The 23,748-nt window shown below is 40.1% G+C and overlaps 1 protein-coding gene across 1 annotated transcript; it reads right to left on the bottom strand.

The window, feature by feature from the left end:
- Positions 1 to 1,202: 1,202 nt before the first annotated feature.
- Positions 1,203 to 3,520, bottom strand: LOC147621723 (putative N-acetyltransferase HLS1). Its single transcript, XM_086823583.1, has 3 exons — positions 2,808 to 3,520; positions 2,206 to 2,414; positions 1,203 to 2,079 (listed from the first exon to the last, which is right to left on the bottom strand). The coding sequence occupies exons 1-3, from the start codon at positions 3,006 to 3,008 to the stop codon at positions 1,227 to 1,229; spliced, it is 1,263 nt and encodes a 420-aa protein (XP_086679709.1). The 5' UTR covers positions 3,009 to 3,520; the 3' UTR covers positions 1,203 to 1,226.
- Between the last annotated feature and the right edge of the window lie 20,228 nt (positions 3,521 to 23,748).

The raw sequence follows: 23,748 nt of genomic DNA, 5'->3' as shown, positions 1-23,748 counted from the left end.
GTAACTATAATTACTTGAGGTATGCTTGCTTGAAGTGTTAGTGTTTTTAAAGACTCACACATGGACCCACGTGCCCCTTAACCTCACATTCTCAAACAGTTGCATTTCGCTCATCCCTTTAGAAAAACAAATTATGCGTATAATTGAGAAGCTATGTATCATGTATGGTATTGAGAATGTTGGTATAGAAACATACATCTTAGTGCTTTTTCTTATGGGCCAATGATGCGGGCTACTCAAGTTGCACAAGAATTGAATGCATAGAAGAATTTTCTAGAATACTTGAGTGCTTGCACTACCCTCACTCCTTAACACACCTAGATTTGAGAACTATATGTCATGTACAAATGATAGTATAGCTATATAAGTATTGTGGAACTTTTCTCAAGAGCCAATGTAGCAAGTGCAAATGGAACAAGAAATAAATGCATGGGAGAGTTTTTTTATTCACCCAATGGAAGAGCATTGTGCAAGACCTTATATCATGAAGATGCAACAAGTGACCCAAGTTTTAGAGGGAATATTCACATGTAGTTAGGAAATGCATGCCTAAGTTTCCTTCAATTCGCTCAAAAATCAACAATAGTGGGAAATCACCCTTCGTAACTACAATAAGAGCCTACTAGGGACAAATAGTCAAGCCCGAAACTTGAAAGCTTCAATGGGCGTCAAAACCATTTTAACCTTCAAGTGAAGGCTACCACTAAAAAGAAGCTTGCAAGTAAAAGGCCTTAAAAGCAAATTTTAGAAAAATAGTGGGCTTCATATAAAGGCCAAGATAGCACCTTTTGAAAATTTTGAAGTGTAGGGCAAGCTTGCAAATTTCAGGCGTGGAAGTAGCGGACGAAACGATGACTTATCAGGAAAAATCAAAAGGTGCATAGATTCTTTAGATAATTAATTTACATATGTCTCTCCTCTCTCACTCTCTCCACACTCCATGTCTTGCTTCATTTCATGCAAGCAAATGAAAGACGGGTGGCTCCAACGCTTTGATGTGGTTGGGCACCGTGTCACCAGATGGCTACGCATGTTCCCATGTTTATATCTTGAGAGCCATTGGCGAGCATATTGTCAGAGTGGGGCTTGTGCCCACTGCCTAGAATCCACCATCCAAAATACTGTTGGAGAGAGCACGGACAGATGCTACAGAAAACTTAGTCCACTGACAATGGCTTTGACACAGTGAGAGAGAGAAAGAGAGAGAGAGAGAGAGTGCGGCTCGATTAGAAGTCTCGTGGATCAACAAATAGAGAAGCTGGCGGCGGCCTTCTACACCAATCCGTTAGAGAAGAGGTGGTGGTGCTGGTAGTACTGGTGGTGGAGACGAGACGTTTGATGCACCAGAGATCCTCATCGCAGGATAGCCTGGCCCAATGCGGTATGTAGGTGCGCAGGGGGTCACACGAGCCCACCTCCGCCGCTACCACCGCACAGCCATCCTGCTTGGCCATGTTGTGGGCGAACCAGCACAGCTCTTTCACGAGCTCGGGGGCTTTCACGCCTTGGGCATGGAGACCATAGACAAGCTGCAGTCCAAAAGGCCGGAACACGTTGGGCGGAGTGGGCACGGTGACCACCTTCTTCATAAGCTTGCCCACGAATCTGGCAGCGGCCACAGCACCTCGCATTCGCAAAGGGGCGCCCTTGAGCTCCAGTTTGAAAATCTCGTTGCATTTCCACAAGCTGAGAACCGCCCACGAGCATCCCTCCCTGCCTTCGTCTTCTTCACCTCTCCAGCAAGCCATCCACGTACCCTTGTGCAATCTGCTTTTCATGATCGCATCCACATCCTTAGGGAAAAACTCCCTCTCTCTGAATGCACAGCGGTAGAGACCTTCTGCCCTCTCTTTAGTGAGCTCTACTATCTGCACCTTCGAGCTTATCTTCTTTCTGCGTGTGTACACGGGCTGTACGAGGATTGCAGGGGTCCTGAACTTGGAGTAGCCAAGCTTGCGTGTGAAGAGGTTCACAGAAGCTTCGTTATCTTTCTCTGTGGCTATGTATGCGTACTCTGCTCCTTGCTCCTTGCACCACTGCTCCATATGCTTAACTAATTCCACTCCTATCCCAAGCCTCCTGAAATATTTAAATATATCACATCCAATTCAGATACCCAGCCGGAATGGTGCTTTACTGTGTTGTGAATAGAGAGAATTTTTATCTGAATGATGGAGCTCTTGATGTATGAAAACAGACATTCACCTGTATTGGGGAGCCACACGCAAGCCTAGAATATAGGATGTTGGAGCAAAGGTCCCAGCAGCGACATTATCTTCTTCCTGACCCATAGCAGAGTCACAGGAGTATTTGCTTTGGCCGATTCGAGTGTTTAGACCACACACAACCTCCTTCATGCCAGCTCTAATCATGCCCACAATTTCCACCTCTAGCTCCGTAACAACTTCGGCTACCTACAGTAGAAAATTACAAATCCATTACGGATCAATTATCCATCCGTAGTTGCCATTGCGAAGGTCCAAAAAACAAATGATGCGTACACTAATTAACAAGATTCACTGCCAATAAATAGAATACCCAAATTTTAGTTTAAGTGTGAGAAGAAGGAACATTTTGAATGCGTAAATCAATGAACAAGCTACAATGCTAGATAAGTGGAATACCCAGGCATGTATTCAAGGTGTGACAAGAGTGGACAGTTTTGATAGAGATGTTAAGACGACAAGCAAATGATGCATACACTAAATTCCTCAATGCTAGGCCACCCCCGGCGATAAATTGGACGTGTGGTAGAACACTTGAATTGGAAACGTGATTGAGGAGGAAGAACCAGAGAATTAACTCACCAGCATTGCGTAGGCGGGGAAATGTCGGACTCGGCAAAGAGGATCGCCAAGAAGGTCTGTGAAGAGAGAGGCAGAACCACTAGGGCCAGCTTCACACAATTTCTCAAGCTCATCAACTCGTCTACCATCAGTTTCCTCATTGTAAGCACGGATAGTGATATGGGGAGATATAGGAGGCAAACCATTCCTCAGAGACGCCATGGCGCGTTCCTTCCTTCTAGAGCTCTCCCACCGTCTCTAGTTTTAGCACGTAACAGAGGAACTGAGATGGGATTTCAAGCTCTCCACCTCCATTAACAATCACATATATATATATATCACCTCAATGAAGCCGCAATGGTTATTGGGTCCCTAGCCCTCCAGCTGCTATCTAGCTGTATCACCTCCAAAACAATGCCCATAAAGCCGTCTTGCCAAACGCGAGCTCCCTCCACCGCAGCCTTATCTAGTTCTTTGTTTCACTTTAAGCCTACCCACCTTAATCTAATCAACAAAAACAGGAAGGCACACTCCCTTCTAAAACAGCCTTTTTTGGATCAAAATATAAGCCACTAGAGAGCGTGACTCACTTGTTAATCCCATTACACCAAGCTTTACTGCACGACGGTGGAGTATTCTAATCTTGTTTACGTAAAGCCTACCTTGTGCTTCGTTATCTCCCAGCAAGAGCGTTGCTTCCTAGAAGATTGAAAAGGATTTTGTGGAGGAACCCAACTCAACTACAAAGACAGGAGGGCGCAGGGACAAGCTTTTATATACACTCCTGAGTCCCCCCCCCCTCTCTCTCTCTCTCTCTCTCTCATCCGTGACTGTATACCTACCTAGTGCCTAGGCGATCCTAAATATGATATATGTCTCTCTTTGCCCATAATGTTTTTTCTCTCTCTTCTAGATGACCCATTATGTGTTTTCTCTATTCCAGTGGCTGATCCGTTTTGTATTTCTCTCTCTTCTAGATGACCTCTCATCCGTGAATCCTTACCTCTCTCTCCCTTAGGCGCGTTAATATGTATCTCTCTCTCTCTCTCTCTCCTCCCATTATGTGTTTCTCTTTACCTACCTAGAACTAGTCCATAATATTTATATCTGGATTCTCTCTCTACCCAGTATGCATTTCTCCTCTTCTAGATGACCCATGATGCTCTCTCTACCCCCATTATATGTTTTTCTCTCTTCACGTTGACCCCCCTTGTGTTTCTCTCTCTACCTCCATACCTATAGGCGATAATATACGTGTCTCTTTCTCTCTCGAGTCTCCCACCCATTGTGTGTTTCTCTCTCTTCTAGACGACCCGTCATGTGTTCCTTTCTTCAAGAAGAGGACCCCTTTATGTGTTTCTCTCTATAAGTCTCTCCACATACCTAGAAGGCTACGTATAGAGACAGCCCTTACTCTCTCTCTCCCCCTCTCTCTTGCTTTCTCTTCTAGACCTAAGCCCTTACTCTCTCTCTCCCCCTCTCTCTTGCTTTCTCTTCTAGATGACGCAAAAGGCATTCCGTGACCTAACCATTAGCCCAACCATAACGTCAAATTTTTTTGGAAAAGCCCAAGATTCGCGTGATATTATTAAAGGGCAGGTGAATTAATTGAAGAACAAGTATAGGTAGATCCTAGATTCCTAATTTGCAATTATTCGTCCAAATGCGAAGCATGAGGGTAGATTGATATGATAGCAGTGAACTTCTCATTGCCAAAGGCTTTTTAGAAAGAAAAAAAATCGAACGAATTTGTGTGAGAAGCTATGGTGAATGAAGCTAAAAGTTTAAATAAAATGAAGATGATAATGTTCAAAATAAGAACCTAATTAGTGATAAATTGAGCACAAAGATAAGAAGGAATCAAGTAGTAAAAAATAGATAAAATAATAACAGGAATAAGCGGTTGCACTTGGCCTGTCAAAAAAAGAGAAATGTCTCACACACACACACATATATATATATGTTTGCAACAAACAAGCTAACAATGAGAAAACCGTTGACGAATACTTTGGGCTCAGTTTAACCTAAGGTTCTGCTCAAATTTTTAGCCATTTTTGTCACCACCAAGGGAGATTTTTAATCACATCAATAAAAGGAGAGTAATGAGAATCATGTCACTAGTTCTCTTTTTTTTCTTTCTTTTACCTTTTTTGCAAAATTGCCTTTCCCTTTCACCGCTGTTCACACCAGCATATTGCATTAAATTTTGGCTTTCTGTCTCACCACTGTTATTATTATTTATTATTATTGTCTTGTGCATTATGGTTGCACATTCCTCTCACTTCTTGTATCATTGCACCCCGTATTCTATTATTGGACCCTCTCTTTCTTTGTTTGGGCAATTATTATTGATGGTTTCGGTAGTGATTTGCATGTCACTCTCCCCATGGATCTCTATCTTCGATACCATAATTTGGGCCCTTCTTCATTCACCATCTCTTTCCAAGTGGGAGGACACACGGTAGGCTTACTGTTAGGGTCACTTTCTCACGCTCATCATCATCCTTGCCATTTTCATTTCTCAAATTTTTTTGGGAGTGTAGAGTTGAAAATCTAAAGACTGTCCTTGTGTAGCATCCCTAGAATAGCCTATCTGTGCATGGGTGATAAATACTAAAGTGACCAATGAATATATTGTTTACCAAGAAAGCGCGGGTAAAGTGCTAGTTTGTTTGTTTGTTTTTTCTTTTTTTCTTTTTTTTGGTGTTGTGTGTGTGTCACGATGCTCAGGGCCTATTCACACGCTCGATTTTTTTGCATTTGGCTAGCTCTACATTGGTATTCGTTTTGGGAGCTCTGGGCGGTTTACAAGCAGTGCTCAGATAACCTGGTTTGTAGTGTAGATTGAAATTCAAAAATACCCGTTAGAAGGCATAAAATTTGTACATTTTAATTATATATCACATTACATTTCTAGTGATTTTGAAGTCTAAATCTCAGTTAAGCCCAAACATTGCCTTTAAACTAAATTCTTTATGTATTTATATTTATACTCGTGACTTGCCTTGGATTTTCAAATTTTGGGCAGCGAGGAAGGTGATTGACCATTTACTTTAATACTCGTGATTTTAGTTGGTTTGCCAACTAGCCTTTAAGTGTGTGAAGAGGCTCCATCTCCCCGTGGCAAGCTCAATACCACTTGACAAAAGATTCGTGTGAAGAAGCCCTAAGAAATAGCGGCTAGTCTCAAAAATCCGCGTTCACTTTTGCATTTTGATTCGGAAAGCGACCAGAATACTGCGTGGGCGGACATCGGGGCGGCCCAATCTGGTGTCATGTGAAATGGTTTTAAGAAAAAGCGGCGAGAGCTAAAGCTTTGGACGGATTCCAAATCTAGAGCATTAAAAGCTTGCTTCCATTTTCGTTCTGAAATTCTGGTTTTTATGGTTTTCGTCTGTCAGAGCCGACTGCGTACAAGCGTGCCGTTGTATATAATTGAGTCTTTCCATTCAATACACAAGTTAGTAACTTAGTTGCAACGTCCTCTGTGGCTGCACCGGCCGCCTGCCAAGCAGTTCTCTTTCTGTCATCTGTGTTTAAACTCCAGCAGACTGGCATCTGTATGTGTGTTACCAGTATGACAGCAGGTACCCAGTGGTACTACCGACTCCCGACTAGACTTGGAGTATCAACTCAGTACTACAGCTTTCTTATGCAGAAGAACAACAGACAGACAGAGTTCAGACCTTGCAAAAGTTTGCTCTGTGAGTTGCGTGAGGACTTTTTACACGATTTCCCCCCCAACTTCCAAGTCCCAACCCCTCTCGTCCTCTTGAGTCTTAACATTTCCAATCGTAGGGCCTGTTCCCCCGCAGGCCACTGCTGATGACCGGCGGGATCCAAACGGCCAAAACAAGGCCACTATTGCACACCCCAGTGGCTTACGTGGGAACATGCCCTTACTAAACGTTGAGTTATTTACGAGAGCTTTGCATGGGGGCTTCATATAGCATCTTGGCCATAGTATACCTGTAAAATTTGAGGGCTTTTATTTTTAAAAAAATACGTAGATCATCCACTAAGTCAAAAGTAAACAAAAAGCAGCTATCTAGGCATAAGCTGCACTGCACTGTGACAAAAAAGACTGTAATCCCAAGTGATTGGAGCAATTGAGCTCCCTCAACGCATTAGATCCTCTGGGAGGGTAATCAGTAATATATATAAGACCCCATCTACAAATAAATCGCGACCATGAAGCAAAAACTCCTGCAAAAAGAATGATATATACAAAATCAGGCCATCACCTCCTGAGTAAGGGAATTCGTGCCATCAAGGCCTGCCAAGCAGAAGACATAGATAACTGTGACTGCAAAAAATCTTGAAGAAAAGAAATGCATTGCTGTTGCACAGTTGCGACTGAAAAGAATTGCACTTGACTTTCTGTATACATAATGAGATTTCTGGAGCACCAAATTTCCCACAAAGAAATGTATTTGCAAACCATAATGCCACATGCTGTTCCTCCGTAGTATAATAGGATGCAATAAGCCAACAATCCAATCCGACCAATGAACCCTAATCCCAAGCCATGGAAAAACCCACCTGGTCATTTGAACCCAAAACGCTCTGTTTGCTGCCATGTGGTGCCAGACCACTGTACCTTCCAAGTTTGATTAAGATGATAAAACCAATCAGGGGTCATGATGAGAGCATAATACAAAGATTTAGATACATGAGAAATCAAAGGGTTACCCGAAACCAAAACCCAACTTATTGGATCATCCCTTATCCCCCTTCCATCCTTTATCATATTATATATATTTTCATAGTTTAAATATTAAATACTATTTCCACTATTTTAAAAAAAATACGTAGAAAAATATTAGTATAGAACTTGCAAAAAGCATCCAAATTCAAACATATTTTGTTCTTTTTTGCGAGAGAAGATGTATTTATATTAATAAGATTTAATTACAACGTAAGAATAAATATTGCCTGTGGCAACGCCAGAGTGGAATTCAAACAAGTTTAGTCCAAACATATTTAGTCTTGCCTAATGTAGTGCTAGAGGTGATTGGATAAATTAAAGTTTGTTTCATCAAATATGTCACACATCAAGGAGGATGATTTTGTTTGAATTCATATTTTTATATTTTCGTGATGTCACATTTTATATTGCATGTGCTTTGTTGTAAACGATGGCTTCCCATTTCCATGAGGGGTCTTGTTTTATGCCATTTGCAAATTAATGATAATTTGTTGTGTATCTAACAACCAAAATGTCCAAACACAAGCATTAAGCATTAAGCTATTCAATAGATGATGTGTCCATAAGTCTCATCATTGCAGGAAAACTCTCAAGAAGTTTTGTTAAAGTTTTTATCCTTCACCTTTAAAATACTTGCCAATCCTTGTACAGTGCCAAACCTTTTTGAAAATTATGATGAGGAAAAGTAACATTGTACCTATAAGAGCCAACAAAACTGTTAACCACTCCCTTGGTTAACATGGTTTCGCCTAAATGACCTACCATAAGGCGCTTTGACATCTTACTTGCACGAACGAACACTTAACTTTTACAAGACGATGTTGGAATATATGAAGCAGTCTTAGCATGCAGCTATTAAAAAATAAGCTCAAATAGGGAAAGTCTACGGACTTAGTGTACATACTTGCTTGAGACTAGTAATAGAGGCTATACCATTTTTAAGTTTGGCCGACCTACTGTGAAACTAGTCACTTGTATATAAGTCCTTTTTTATAATAGGCAATACATAATCATTCCCTTATAATAGCGTTATTGAATCTTGCTTGCTTTTGATGGATGCATGCTAGATAGGTTTGATTGTAGGTTTTCCTCTTGCAATAACTTCTTCTTCTTTCCCTGCCTTTGTAAGAGAGACTAACGCACGTACGAGATGCATCACCATCGAGCTCCACGAACACCCCCAACATGCACTGCAGCATCCCTCCACCGGGCTCCCATCTCCTGGTGAGCTGCCTCCCAAACCACCAGTGAGCTGCCTCCCAAAACAACGGCCGGAGGACATGACTATGATAAGGTACCACTCTAGCCAATATATGGCTCTTCAACTTCCCATGCTTCCACTTATGGGATAATCCAAGGCACCTTCTAGCCATGGATCACACCCTCAAAATCGTCAACCTTCCAACAGAAGTGAAGAGCCAGCATCGCACAGAGAGAGAGAGAGAGACAGAGAGAGACAGAGAGCGAGTACAGCTCAAGCATCGGCAGCCACGTCTGTCTTTGGTGATAGATTCGATGTGAGAGGGAAAGAGGTTCTCCACCATAGAAGAGTTGTGTGCCTTCTCTGGCTACTCTCCGCCATCAAAGTGCCATGTGCCTTGCTCCTCGCCATCAACTGGTCCTCCTCACACAGGATGATGCTTAAGTTTCCATCGGCTTTTTTCCCATTACCATATCTCATCCACTAGCCATAGCAGAGGCCACAGGCCACCGCACAAAAAGTGAGAAGATAAAGTCACCTTTAGATAACCCTAAATTCAAAGGTTATTAAAAACCTTACTCTTTTTTTGTGAAAAGTGACTTTAGAAAGAGGCTATTCACATGGGAAAGAAAGAGCAGTCATTTTGGGACTTTATGTATCTTTATTGGGCTCCACCAAATGTTCATGCCTGCTGTAACACTGGCACAAGCGTCTACACCAACACGGACTTCTACATTGCCGTTCATGATATTTTTGTGTGTGGACCCCAGCATGTATTGCCTTGGAAACACCACCGAAAGCAGGTCTTCAACAACACATGTTTCATGGGAAGATAGAGCTTCCAAATAAAGTCATTTTTTGTTGTTATGTGTGTGTGTTCTTTGCCCGAGATATATCCCAAAAATGAAAAACTAATCTTGTGTTTGTTTTTTGTAAATCACTTCTGGCCACCATATGATGTAGGCCATGTGAGATATGGTTTGTGAATTGTATGTGTTGTTGGTCCTTCTTCCTTGTTTGTCCCTACTCATGTAGAACCACTCATCAGCATGAGTAAAACTCATGACACATGTGAGGTGAGATATCTCTTAAGGGGGAGTTCCTACACAGGGTGCACCACTGCGAGCATGAGAAACTGGACCATGAGTCCAAGATTTATCCTTGACACAACAGGAGAGATAGCCCTTGAGGGGGGTTTGTTGAAAGCAAGGCCTATACTCTATGTATCGATGTATGTGTGTGTTGTTTGTGTGACCTATTCCTTGTGTGTTTCTACCCCAAGTGGAACCTGGCTAGCATGTGAAAATAGAAGCTAGATTTATCCATGACAGTAAAAAATTGGCATGTGAAACTAGTGTTCTAAATTTATCCTTGACATGATATGAGGCAATCCCTTGAGGGGGGGTTTGTTGAGATTAAGGTCTTGCTTATATGTGTGTGTGTGAACACATCCCTAAAAAGGTGTGAACAGTTTATGTGTGTAGTTATGTGTGAACTTAGATGGAGTGGATAAGTATGCATTCAATGCTGGTCTATGAGGTAGATAGACCTCTAGTCCTATATATTGTGCCCATTACAATCAATCCCATCATCATTGAGTCCTGCAATATGCCATCATTATCTTGTTCACCTTGATTAGTGTTAATATTTTTTATTAGCTTAATCTTTATGTTAATCGCATGGCTCTAATCAGTTTTGATCCACCCTAGATTTCTTACAGCACCCACATGGGAAGTTGCATTTGCGGATGACTCAAAAGCAAGATGCAATGACACAAGTTTCGGCAAGGCTAAGGTAAGCTATGACTTTAACATATTTGGCACTAGCAGGGACTACCCTAGGGACTGACTCCATTTTTCAATCCATTCAAGGCTATTGGGATCACCCAATATTGCACGGTGTTGCTTTAGCAAGTCACACTCTAAAAAACATACAATTTAGAGCATTGGTTGTACTTGTTTGTTCCTTTTGATTTTGAATTGGAGTTTATTTTACATTAGGCTCATCCATGCTCATCTATTGGTAGGACAAAACCTTGATTTTTTTGGTGATTTGCATGAAATTAGAGCTCAAAAGGCTTAGATTTCATTACTTTGATCTAAGAACCAGCTTAGCAATTGTAATTAGGAGTGGAATCCACTCTGAAACCATGAGCATTGAGCTCCATCAGGTTGAATTAGAGTGAAATCACAATTTTTGTTCATGCATTTCATTTTTTTCATAATTCGCTCAAGCATTGTGGAATTGGTAGAGTAGAAGCTACAAAATCATTTTAAAATAATCAAAAAACACTTAATTAGTTACATCACAACTATTAATTGGGATTAGAAACGCTAAACATACCCCGTAGTCCAAAAAGATCACAAAAATCACCAAAACATGAGCCGTGAGCCTGGACACGTGAACCTATAGATGTGAGCTTGGAGATGGATATACTTGATAAAGTATGGACCAATTATTACCATCATAAAGACCTGTACGGACACACCTACCCATGTCCAAACGGCTACTATTGCACACCCCAGTGGCTTACGTGTGGGAACATGCCCTTACTAAACGTTGAGTTATTTACGAGAGCTTTGCATGGGGGCTTCATATAGCATCTTGGCCATAGTATACCTGTAAAATTTGAGGGCTTTTATTTTTTTTAAAAATACGTAGATGATCCACTAAGTCAAAAGTAAACAAAAAGCAGCTATCTAGGCATAAGCTGCAGGCATAAGCTGCACTGCACTGTGACAAAAAAGACTGTAATCCCAAGTGATTGGAGCAGCAGCACAATTGAGCTCCCTCAACGCATTAGATCCTCCGGGAGGGTAATCAGTAATATATATAAGACCCCATCTACAAATAAATCACGACCATGAAGCAAAAACTCCTGCAAAAAGAATGATATATACAAAATCAGGCCATCACCTCCTGAGTAAGGGAATTCGTGCCATCAAGGCCTGCCAAGCAGAAGACATAGATAACTGTGACTGCAAAAAATCTTGAAGAAAAGAAATGCATTGCTGTTGCACAGTTGCGACTGAAAAGGATTGCACTTGACTTTCTGTATACATAATGAGATTTCTGGAGCACCAAATTTCCCACAAAGAAATGTATCTGCAAACCGTAATGCCACATGCTGTTCCTCCGTAGTATAATAGGATGCAATAAGCCAACAATCCAATCCGACCAATGAACCCTAATCCCAAGCCATGGAAAAACCCACCTGGTCATTTGAACCCAAAACGCTCTGTTTGCTGCCATGTGGTGCCAGACCACTATACCTTCCAAGTTTGATTAAGATGATAAAACCAATCAGGGGTCATGATGAGAGCATAATACAAAGATTTAGATACATGAGAAATCAAAGGGTTACCCGAAACCAAAACCCAACTTATTGGATCATCCCTTATCCCCCTTCCATCCTTTATCATATTATATATATTTTCATAGTTTAAATATTAAATACTATTTCCACTATTTTAAAAAAAATACGTAGAAAAAAATTAGTATAGAACTTGCAAAAAGCATCCAAATTCAAACATATTTTGTTCTTTTTTGCGAGAGAAGATGTATTTATATTAATAAGATTTAATTACATTATTGTGTATCTAACAACCAAAATGTCCAAACACAAGCATTAAGCTATTCAAAAATAAGCTCAATAGATGATGTGTCCATAAGTCTCATCATTGCAGGAAAACTCTCAAGAAGTTTTGTCAAAGTTTTTATCCTTCACCTTTAAAATACTTGCCAATCCTTGTACAGTGCCAAACCTTTTTGAAAATTATGATGAGGAAAAGTAACATTGTACCTATAAAAGCCAACAAAACTGTTAACCACTCCCTTGGTTAACATGATTTCGCCTAAATGACCTACCATAAGGCGCTTTGACATCTTACTTGCACGAACGAACACTTAACTTTTACAAGATGATGTTGGAATATATGAAGCAGTCTTAGCATGCAGCTATTAAAAAATAAGCTCAAATAGGGAAAGTCTACGGACTTAGTGTACATACTTGCTTGAGACTAGTAATAGAGGCTATACCATTTTTAAGTTTGGCCGACCTACTGTGAAACTAGTCACTTGTATATAAGTCCTTTTTTATAATAGGCAATACATAATCATTCCCTTATAATAGCGTTATTGAATCTTGCTTGCTTTTGATGGATGCATGCTAGATAGGTTTGATTGTAGGTTTTCCTCTTGCAATAACTTCTTCTTCTTTCCCTGCCTTTGTAAGAGAGAACCCTCGTGAAGGACCATCTTTTCTTGGCCCCATCTAGGCATTGAGAGCTCTCCCTTCACCCTTTCAGAAAGGAGCATTCAAGTGTGACAATGGAGTGAGGACGAGCTAGTGCACCTGTTGGAAGCAAGGCCTATGCTCTATGTATCCATGTATGTGTGTGTTATTTGTGTGACCTATTCCTTGTATGTTTCTACCCCAAGTGGAACCTGGCTAGCATCTGAAAGTTGGTCTATGAGGTAGATAGACCTCTAGTCCTATATATTGTACCCATAACAATCAATCCAATCATCATCATTGAGTTGTGCAATATTCTATCTTTATCTTGTTCACCTTGATTAGTGTTAATATTTTATATTAGCTTAATCTTTATGTTAATTGCATGGCTCTAATCAGTTTTGATCCATTCTAGATTTCTTACATGATATCAGAGCTTAGGGCTAGGATTAAATGATTAGAATTAGGTAATTAGGTTTTATAATTTTCATTGTGGGGATGGTCTCCTCATCATTAGGGTTACTGTTCTTTAGAGAGGTGCTCCTACATTTTTTGTAGCTCCATTCAAGTGGTGTAATCTCTGTTAAGGCCTTGACGTCTACATCAAGAATGGAGCTCTACAACAATAATAGAGCAGTGAGCAAAGAAAATAGAGAGCAATTCATGAATAGGTTCATCAACGGTCTTCAGTAGAGCATCACAAGAGATGAGGGGCAGCGCCCTTTAGTCGGTTCAAAAACAACAGAATGGGCATCCTGAGCAAAACAACCAAGAATTGCTTGTTGCTCTTACCGCCACAGCAAGCATTGTGCTCACATAATAGTAAGAAGAGTCAGTGTGGTTGTGCGGCTAGTAAAGACAATGCAAAGAAGAAGTTGTCAGAATGCGCAGCGGCTCTCCGCCATCAAAGTGCCATGTGCCTTCAACTGGTCCTCCTCACACATGATGATGCTTAAGTTTCCATCGACTTTTTTCCCATTACCATAACTCATCCACTAGCCATAGTAGAGGCCGCAGGCCACCGCACAAAAAGTGAAGATAAAGTCACCTTTAGATAACCCTAAATTCAAAGGTTATTAAAAACCTTACTCTTTTTTTGTGAAAAGTGACTTTAGAAAGAGGCTATTCAAATGGGAAAGAAAGAGCAGTCATATTGGGACTTTATGTATCTTTATTGGGCCCCACCAAATGTTCATGCCTGCTGTAACACTGGCACAAGCGTCTACACCAACACGGACTTCTACATTGAAGTTCATGATATTTTTGTGTGTGGACCCCAGCATGTATTGCCTTGGAAACACCGCCGAAAGCAAGTCTTCAACAACACATGTTTCATGGGAAGATAGAGCTTCCAAATAAAGTCATTTTTTGTTGTTATGTGCGTGTGTTCTTTGCCCGAGATATATCCTAAAAATGAACAAAATAATCTTGTGTTTGTTTTTTGTAAATCACTTTTGGCCACCATATGATGTAGGCCATGTGATATATGGTTTGTGAATTGTATGTGTTGTTGGTCCTTCTTCCTTGTTTGTCCCTACTCATGTAGAACCACTCATCGGCATGAGTAAAACTCATGACACATGTGAGGTGAGATATCTCTTAAGGGAGAGATAGCCCTTGAGGGGGTTTTGTTGAAAGCAAGGCCTATACTCTATGTATCTATGTATGTGAACTTAGATGGAGTGGATAAGTATACATTCAATGCTGGTCTATGAGGTAGATAGACCTCTAGTCCTATATATTGTGCCCATTACAATCAATCCGATCATCATTGAGTCCTGCAATATGCTATCATTATCTTGTTCACCTTGATTAGTGTTAATATTTTTTATTAGCTTAATCTTTATGTTAATCGCATGGCTCTAATCAGTTTTGATCCACCCTAGATTTCTTACAGCACCCACATGGGAAGTTGCATTTGGCGGACGACTCAAAAGCAAGATGCAATGACACAAGTTTTGGCAAGGCTAAGGTAAGCTATGACTTTAACATATTTGGCACTAGCAGGGACTACCCTAGGGACTGACTCCATTTTTCAGTCCATTCAAGGCTATTGGGATCACCCAATATTGCACGGTGTTGATTAGCAGGTCACACTCTGAAAAACATACATTTTAGAGCATTGGTTGTACTTGTTTGTTCCTTTTGATTTTGAATTGGAGTTTATTTTACATTAGGCTCATCCATGCTCATCTATTGGTAGGACAAAACCTTGCTTTTTTGGTGATTTGCATGAAATTAGAGCTCAAAAGGCTTAGATTTCATTACTTTAATCTAAGAACCAGCTTAGCAATTGTAATTAGGAGTGGAATCCACTCTGAAACCATGAGCATTGAGCTCCATCAGGTTGAATTAGAGTGAAATTACAATTTTTGTTCATGCATTTCATTTTTTTCATAATTCGCTCAAGCATTGTTGAATTGGTAGAGTAGAAGCTACAAAATCATTTTAACATAATCAAAAAACACTTAATTAGTTACATCACAACTATTAATTGGAATTAGAAACGCTAAACATACCCCGTAGTCCAAAAAGATCATAAAAATCACCAAAACATGAGCCATGAGCCTGGACACGTGAACCTATAGATGTGAGCTTGGAGATGGATATACTTGATAAAGTATGGACCAATTATTACCATCATAAAGACCTGTACAGACACACCTACCCATGTCCTTGGAAGATTTTCTTATCATACAATCTATTATTTCCTTGGAAGATTTTATTATCATATAATCTATATCATCTATCTATAATTTCCAAAGGAAATTTCTTGTTCTTTACAATTATTGGGAAATTAAATACACTTGTAGCCCATATACACCAACCCTATCGTTAGGCCCAATTTTTAGATATTCGTGCCCTAGATTGGCCTATTTCATACAAGGGAAGTACATGAGTCAAGTTCATATAAAAAAAGGTGTGAGCCTACATACGTGAGCCTGTACATGTGAACCTACATACGGAGCCAAGAGACATGAGCTTAGACACGTGAACTTTTAGACATGATCCTACAAACGTGAGTTTAGAGACCTCAACCTAGACACTGAGTTTAGAGACCTCAACCTAGACACTGAGCCTAGTCACGTGAACTTATAAGCGTGAACTCATAGACGTTGATACGATTTTCTGGGAAACCCTTTTTCTCTTTTAGATAATGTATAGGGACTAGCACAAACATGTTAGTTGGGGAGTTGCAACATACTTGTGCTAGTCTAAATGTAGCTTTACACCTTCATGTTGTCGACCGAGGAAGTGGGCATATTACGAAACCAATCAGATCAACTTGGATAAAGGATAAATAGAAAAGCCATGTGCTTACTTAAAAGGAAAGCTATACGCAAAGATGCACGTGGAAGATCCAGAAGAATGGAGGCGACGAAAAAAGAAAGCAAATGGGAGATCGAAGGCATCGTGTGGACAGTTTCTTTTGGAAAGGAAGGTAGGAAAGCGGGGAGCTAAGTTTTTTTGAAGAGGTCTTTCAACTGGGAGATGGGGGGAAAAGGGGAAGAGAAGAAAGAGGCACTAGAGAAAAAACACAGAAAAGAGTGAAGTCATAGAGAGTAAGAGAGAAATGATGTAAGCTTCGTTTGTAAGACATTTGAGCATGTATATTGAGCGAGTCTCTTTATTTTCATTGTATGGGTTTGTTTGAGATACAAGATCTGTATAATCAGTACAATAAGAAGAATTTCTTTTTGGTAAGGTTTGTTGAACCTTGTTCAGTTTAAATCTACTTACCAGGTGAGTGTGGAGTGCCTCATGTTTATTTACATTCTCTAAGAGTCTCTCTGATTCATAGTGAATATTGCTTCTCGGTTATCAAGAATGCCAGGTTTGTGTTGGTCATTAAGTTTTTGTAAGGCAAGAGCTTTATGGTCAGTGTGGACCTAATTGCATGTGTTTTTTTAGTTTTCTTTATGAGAGGTGTCAGTTGAAGGATAAATTAGAGCAATTTAATCTGAAAAGAGAGTCAAGAGAGAGGAAATCTTGTAGCATGTCGGAGCATCAATCTTTTATGCATCTTCCTATGCATAAATTCAATTTGGTAGGAATTACACTTTTAGAATAAAAGAATTTCTCTTATGCATCTAAGTTATGCATAAAATTCCTCACAATGAAAGTCTTGGTCCATGTTGCCTGAGTAAGTGAAAAAATTTGAGATTTAATCATAAGCGATTGAGTGATCTTATATTCATCATAAGACATTTAATCATAAGAGATTGAGTGATCTTATATTCATCATAAGACATTTAATCATAAGAGATTGAGTGATCTTATATTCATCAAGTAATCACATAGCATTGATAATGAAAACATGCATTAATAGATGACAAGCTGAAGTATACATTGCAAAATTAGTGCAGTATTCCATTTTCCAACATCATAAGAGAGAGAATAAGAAGTGTCGAAGTCAGTGCTAACTGAATCAGTGCTGTGACTGAAATACGAAAAGTGAGGAGGAGTGTTGACTGAATCAAGGCTGATTGGTTAGAATTAGGAGAAGTGTCAAAATCAAGAGTTATCCGAGTCAGAACTGTTAGCAGCAGCAAGTCCCTTAAGGGTTTTATGAAGTAGGACTAGCCAAAGTTAGGCTAATCAAAATAGGTGCTAAATTAAGTCAATGGTAACTAGTTCGATGCTGTGTGACTGAAGGAAGAAGAGTCAAGTCCAGTGCTAATTAAAGAAGTGTTGATAGATACACAACTAACTGAGGGAGAAAGAGATAGGTGCAGAGACAATTCAATGAGTACTGACTCAAGGAGGAAGAGTCAAGCACAAGAGCTATCAAAATCAGTGTAGAGTGAAGCAGTGCTGATAGATACAGTGTTGATAGTAGCAGATACACATCTAACTGAAGGAGGAAGGGATAGGTGCAGAGCCGCCAACTGAATGAGTGCTAACTGAAGGATCAATGCAACTGAAGTAGTGCTGACATATATAGTGTTGATAGATACAAAGCTGGCTGAAGGAGGAAGAGTCAAGCTTAGTATTATCTGAATCAAAACATACTTAAGGAAGAAGAGTGAGGATAGAAGCTGACAAATTAGAGGCTTGCCAGGTCAAGAGTTATCAGATCTAAGCCTATTTAAGTCAAATACAGTTAGATTGTCAAGATTGAAGTGTTAGGATCAATGCCGACTAAATTAGTGTTGACAACAGAAACAAAACTGACTGAAAAAGAAAGTGATAGGATATAGAGCTGACTGGACCAATGCTGTCTGAACCCATAGCTAGACTGGAGGAAGTAAAGGAACCAAGCTGACAGGGTGAGAATTGACTGAATGATGTGACTGGAAGAGGGAAAGAATGAATGGAGCTAACAGGATGAGAGTTGAAGTAGAAAGCATTTAGATTAGCGATGTCTGAACCCAAACTGATTGAACCAACTATATCTGCTAACTAAATCAAAACTGTTATAAGCAAAGAGTGTTAAAGACCTGAAAGCGTTAGAAGAGGGATTAGTTTGAATCAAGAGAGACGGATATGAAGAGGGATCAGTTTGAATCAGGAGACGGATATAAAAGTGTCTAGGAGCACTTTGAATAAAAAAGATATTCAGAATAGAAGCTGTCAAAGTCAAGAAGAGGGTCATAAGAGTTTAGGAGCTCATAAATCAGAAAAGTGTCCAAAACCGAAGCTGTCAGGATCAGGTGTCCAGAGCTACATTTAAGTAGATTCCACTGAACTGGAGAGAGGCAAGCCAAGACCTTCAGTTTTTATGTGTTTTGTTTGGTGTTTGGGGTGATGTCTTGTATACCTGATCTCTTCTAGCCTTCTTCTAGTGCTACCTAGTTATAGCTAGTGTGGGAGTTGAAAAAGCTCTCAACATGACCCTATAGATGTGAGTGTTGAGACGTGGACATGTAAGCCTAGTAGAAAAAACGTATAAATTATTCTCAAACCTGATCCAAAAACACAAGGGACCTTTGATGCAAACTTGAGCCAGACTCATTGGAAACCATAATATAATCAATTGGAACACATGAAACCAAACCTCCTCAAACCCACCAAGACTAGCACACTCAATAGAGTGCTCCATAGTTAAGAAGGCTAGACTTCTTCGGAGCAAGAGATTTTGAAGGAAATGAGCCAATAAAACACAAACATGAGTGGAGCCACACAGTCCTCCGAACTTTGAATTCATCAAATGCCTCTATAATTAGTACCTTAAATTTTATGAAGAAGGCATTCAACTGCCTTATTTTTAGCACACAAAAGCTTGGAACAAAGTTTGCATGATAGGACGATATGGAAATCACCTCCCTATGCGTGCTTAGTGTAGCATCCCTCTTGGGAGCCGATAGTGATTTCAAGCTTGGAGGAGCTAGTGATCATCTAGCAAGGACTCCTTCATATAGAAGGACCAAATTCTGTGCTACACACGTTTACTTGGACAAGAAGGAGAAAACCGTATACCCTAATAAGTATCTTTTTCCTATGGAGACGGATCTTCACTAGCTTTGCTATCTTGAGGCCATGGATTCACATGAAACCTACACCTGACAATGTGAAGCCAACCTAAGCAAGGTCACTGTTCAGACATAGATTGTGATCTATAAAAGTCATGAGGAGCCCATAAGCTCCTCAGCAAGCCAAGCGCTACCAACAACAAGTAGCCAAACGCAAGCTCAATGTACATGTAATCTCCATGCTGCGACCGAAATAGAAACACCAATTGCACCTACTTCCCTTTAAAAGATTCCTTAAGTTGGAGTTTTCCCAAGAAGACCATCTACGAGTGTGGCCATCCTTGGGGCTATCCATAATGTTTTATCTTGGGATACATGGACTTTGTTAGACCACCCACCCCTCATACCTTTCGTTTGTGATTGTTATTGTTGGTAAAAAATTTCCAATCCATAACCATTGGTCATATTCAAGTGGAGTTTCTTATTGGACCTAAACTTGTGTAATGCAAGTTTTACGTAACCCTCTATAGGTACATTGAAAGAGAGCATCATCCTTGGTGGGAGGGAATGTAATGCGGCCTAGGGATTACTTCATTAGCTTGCTAGCGAAGAAGGACTATGAAGCTCGAACTTCCCTATGGTTACTATACCCTTGGTAAAAGAGGTCACCCCAAACCTATCAACATCCTGATAAAGACAAAGGCCACTCCCCAAACCTCAACCTTAGCAACCCTTTAGGGAGGTGACCAAGAGAACTCTAGCTAGCAAGGGAAAGTACGACACCCCTGCAAAATTCTAGCAGCCCACTAGTTGTGGTCCAAAGCCCTAACCATGAGTGGAGATACACCAAGAGAGAGCCCCATGCAATAGTGTTCTACCCAAACCCCTAGCCCCATTAGATTCCCATCAAGTTGCTAGAAGTTCATGGCTTCTAAGAAGGGAACCTATATATGATGCTCATAAGATGATAACACCCCCTATATAAGCTTATAGGGATACCTTAAAAATCACTATCATCCCCCTTCCTCATATCTCTGTTTTTTCTGTAGCATTTACACACCCCCTCTTCTTAGATTAAAGTATGCTACTTTGAGCCTTATTGAGCAAACATAAGTACTTCATGCATGCTACCAAGAAATAGATGCTAAGTACTAGGAAATCATCACTGTAAAAATCATACTTAAAAAATCATCCCCCTTCCCCTAACTTAAATTTAAGATTTAGTATTCACCTAAATACATGGCCTTACCCCTACCTTATAAGCTTATGCCTCATTTCAAAAAACCCCCCTCTTGCACACACCCACGTGATAAGTTTTCTAAGAGTGAATCTCCCGAGCTGACTCCAAGGCAAAAACTTGGCATGCATTCATGCTAATCATCAAGCAAGTTCAAGATACCCAAAAGGTCAAAGAAACACCACATGATCCCAATTGGCATTGCCCAACATTTCACTCCTAAGCCCATGACAACTCTGTAATGCTTCCCTCATTTCCTCTGACACATTGCCATGCTTCAAGAAAGTGGGCCAAATAGCCACCAACTATTCACAAAGCATCTCTCAAACACCACCCTAATCCTTTTAGCCATGTCCAAGTTCATGGTTTACCAATGCCCTACTATTGCTGCAAGATTTGGTATCCTAATTCTTCCATTCTCAAGGACAACCCAACCTCAGCCACACCTGCCTTATATTGGCCAGCCTTATTAGACACATCAACCACCAATTCTCTATCTTACACGCTTAGCCTCATTATGCATCAACCACTAATTCCCTATCTCACATCATGTGTAAGAGTGAAAGAAAGCAGCTAAATAAGTGTCAAAGAAAGTAGTGTGTTGAAGTTTTCAGGAAGAAGTTTCTTCAAGGGCCCACCTTTTGCCCAATGCCCATACGCATAACTTGAAATATTATATACACATGCTCTACATGTTACAGACATATAGGCAACGTTCATACATGAACATTGTTGATAACCCTCCATGTAGATTTCTAGATGGGGGGAACCATGGCAATGGTGGCTATGGGTGCAATCTTGGTCGATGGTGTGACCCACACCTCGAACCTCCTACATTCAGCAACAATAACCTTCTGTGACCTCAAGCCACAAAGGCCGCCCAACTCCCTAGTTGTGGGCACAACTAGAGCACAACCATGTGCAAATCCACAGCTATCCCTCTAACAAACTATTGATCTTGACTCCCCAAGAAAAGGAATGCCAAGTAAATTTCAAAGAAAGCAACAAAGAGAGTAGAAGAAAGTAGTTGTTGTGAAGGAGAAGTTTTTGTAGTTTTTGTGAGCTTTGTAGAGTTAGGGTTAGCAGAGAACGCACTGGTTAACGAGGGATCAAAGAGATCCATGGTGGGTTACTGTGCAGTATAGAGAGAGAGAGAGAGAGAGAGAGAGAGAGAGAGAGAGAGAGAGAGAGAGAGAGAGAGAGAGAGAGAGAGAGAGAGAGAGAGAGAGAGAGAGAGAGAGAGAGAGAGAGAGAGAGAGAGAGAGAGAGAAGAGATGTGATAATATTCTAGAGAGATGATTTCTTGATGATTTGCATGACTCAAATAGGATTGGTTAGATGTTTTGTTCTAGATTCATCAAGTACAATGCCTTTTTATAGGAATAGAGCCTTATCTTTGGCTAAATCAAATCACACACACACACACACACACACACACGAACTAATAACATGTGGCATACCTATCTTATCCATGATAAGAGGTGATTCATACACAAACAAACACATAAACATAAGTAAGGTCTATTTCACGCACGTGAAGCTCCGAATATCCAACAAAACCCCTTTCAAAGAAAAGGTGGAACTGTTAAGAGAAATTGCCTCTAATGAACCTATGCTAGGGAATGAATGATTGGTTCCACCCTCAACCAAAATTCATGACAATGATGGTACTTAAGACAAGTATGATGACCATGTGGGCATGACAATGATGGTTTTTACAATGTTGGATCCTTCCCATGTATGATGACCATGTATGCTAGCCATGATGGTTTACAATATTGTCTAAAGCTCATATATGTGTAGAAAATGGTAATGACACAATGATATAGGCTTAATTATTTGCATTAGAAATCCCAATCATAATCAATAAAGTTGGCCTCAGCAGAACCCACTTCTTTTTGTACTTTCTCATCTGCTTCTATATCCTATTCTGCAAAGTAAACTTTTTTGCTCTCTTTCTTGCAAAACATTCCTTTTCAATGTGGCCTTGTTTTCCACAAAAAACACACTTTAATGCTCCTTTGCCTTTGAAGTTTCCCTTTGATAAGGATCCCTTGTAGTTCTTGGTGTAGTAGGCCTCGTCATTGTTGTGGTGGTAGACCCCTTGTGCATGTACTATCTTTACCTTCTTCTCCTCTTCCAATATTTAAGATTCGACATCCACCAATTTGGGAGAAGGAAGATTTGCGAGGATTGTGACAAGATTTCCATAATCTTCATGTGCTAGACTTTTTAAAAGTACAACAATGATTATATCTTCTTCTATAGTCATCTTGATGCAAGTTGTCCTAATGTGCTTTTCATATAATTTAGATGAGCTGGAACAGAACCTTCAGGTTCCATTTTTAAATCAACGAATTTTATGAGAAGGCTAATTTTAGAATTCTTTGCATTTTCTCCAAACAGCTTATTAAGTTCTTCCCAAGCTTCATTGGATGTATCAAACCTATCTATGTGGCAAATAAAGTTATCACTCAAGCCTAAAGCAATTATTACAAATGCATTTTCATTACGTACTACCCATTGTGCCTCACTATCCCTTGTGGTTGGCTTTTTTTCTTTTCCATTGGCTATATTCCATAGTCTTTTGTTCATTAGAATGAATTTGATATTTGTTTGCAAAGTATGGAATAATTTCCTATTAAATTTGTCTAGAGTGCCCATGATTGAGGACAGGTCTTACTCTTGGCTTGTAGGATTTTCAGCTCACACACTTTCCCCCCTTGGAGAAAAATTTAATTGTTTATAAACCTGTGAAAATTGCCTTGTATAGCTCAAATCATGGAGGAAATATGTACTACATATGAGCGCCTCCCAAATGAAAGCTCTCATGCGAAGATTGATTTAATAAAAGCCTCCAAAGATATATATGTGTAGAAACACCCATTAGATGAGACACCAAAGACATAGTTTTTTTTCTCTGTTAAAAAAACTAAAATCTTTATCTCTTTTTTAATTTTTTCTGGCAAAAGTAGTTTAGTGGAGCTCATGATAGAGGCACTGAAGGGGAGTCCCAACTATTCTTGCTGGTGGTTAAAAGGTGAGGCCCCACTGTTTGTTGCTAGTGGTGAAGAGGCGAGGCCCAATTGTTTGTTGCTAGTGGTTGTAGGCCTAGAGGGTGATGGAGGGCAGAGGCATAGAACCCGATGGTGGCTGGCTTCAAAGGCAT

Source organism: Cibotium barometz, chromosome 29 (assembly GCF_041138505.1).
Source record: "Cibotium barometz isolate CiBa-2024 chromosome 29, ASM4113850v1, whole genome shotgun sequence".
In the NCBI taxonomy this organism is placed as follows: domain Eukaryota; kingdom Viridiplantae; phylum Streptophyta; class Polypodiopsida; order Cyatheales; family Cibotiaceae; genus Cibotium; species Cibotium barometz.
Note: the sequence above shows the minus strand (reverse complement) of the source record. Positions and strands in the feature narration are given on the sequence as shown.

Bases quoted from the DNA above. Each gene is read 5' to 3' on its own strand.
- LOC147621723 (XM_086823583.1), bottom strand. From the start codon at position 3,008: ATGGCGTCTCTGAGGAATGGTTTGCCTCCTATATCTCCCCATATCACT. The intron at 2,415-2,807 runs GTGAGTTAATTC...TTTCTACTGTAG, and splicing joins TCCCCGCCTACGCAATGCTG to GTAGCCGAAGTTGTTACGGA. The intron at 2,080-2,205 runs GTGAATGTCTGT...TAAATATTTCAG, and splicing joins CGTGTGGCTCCCCAATACAG to GAGGCTTGGGATAGGAGTGG.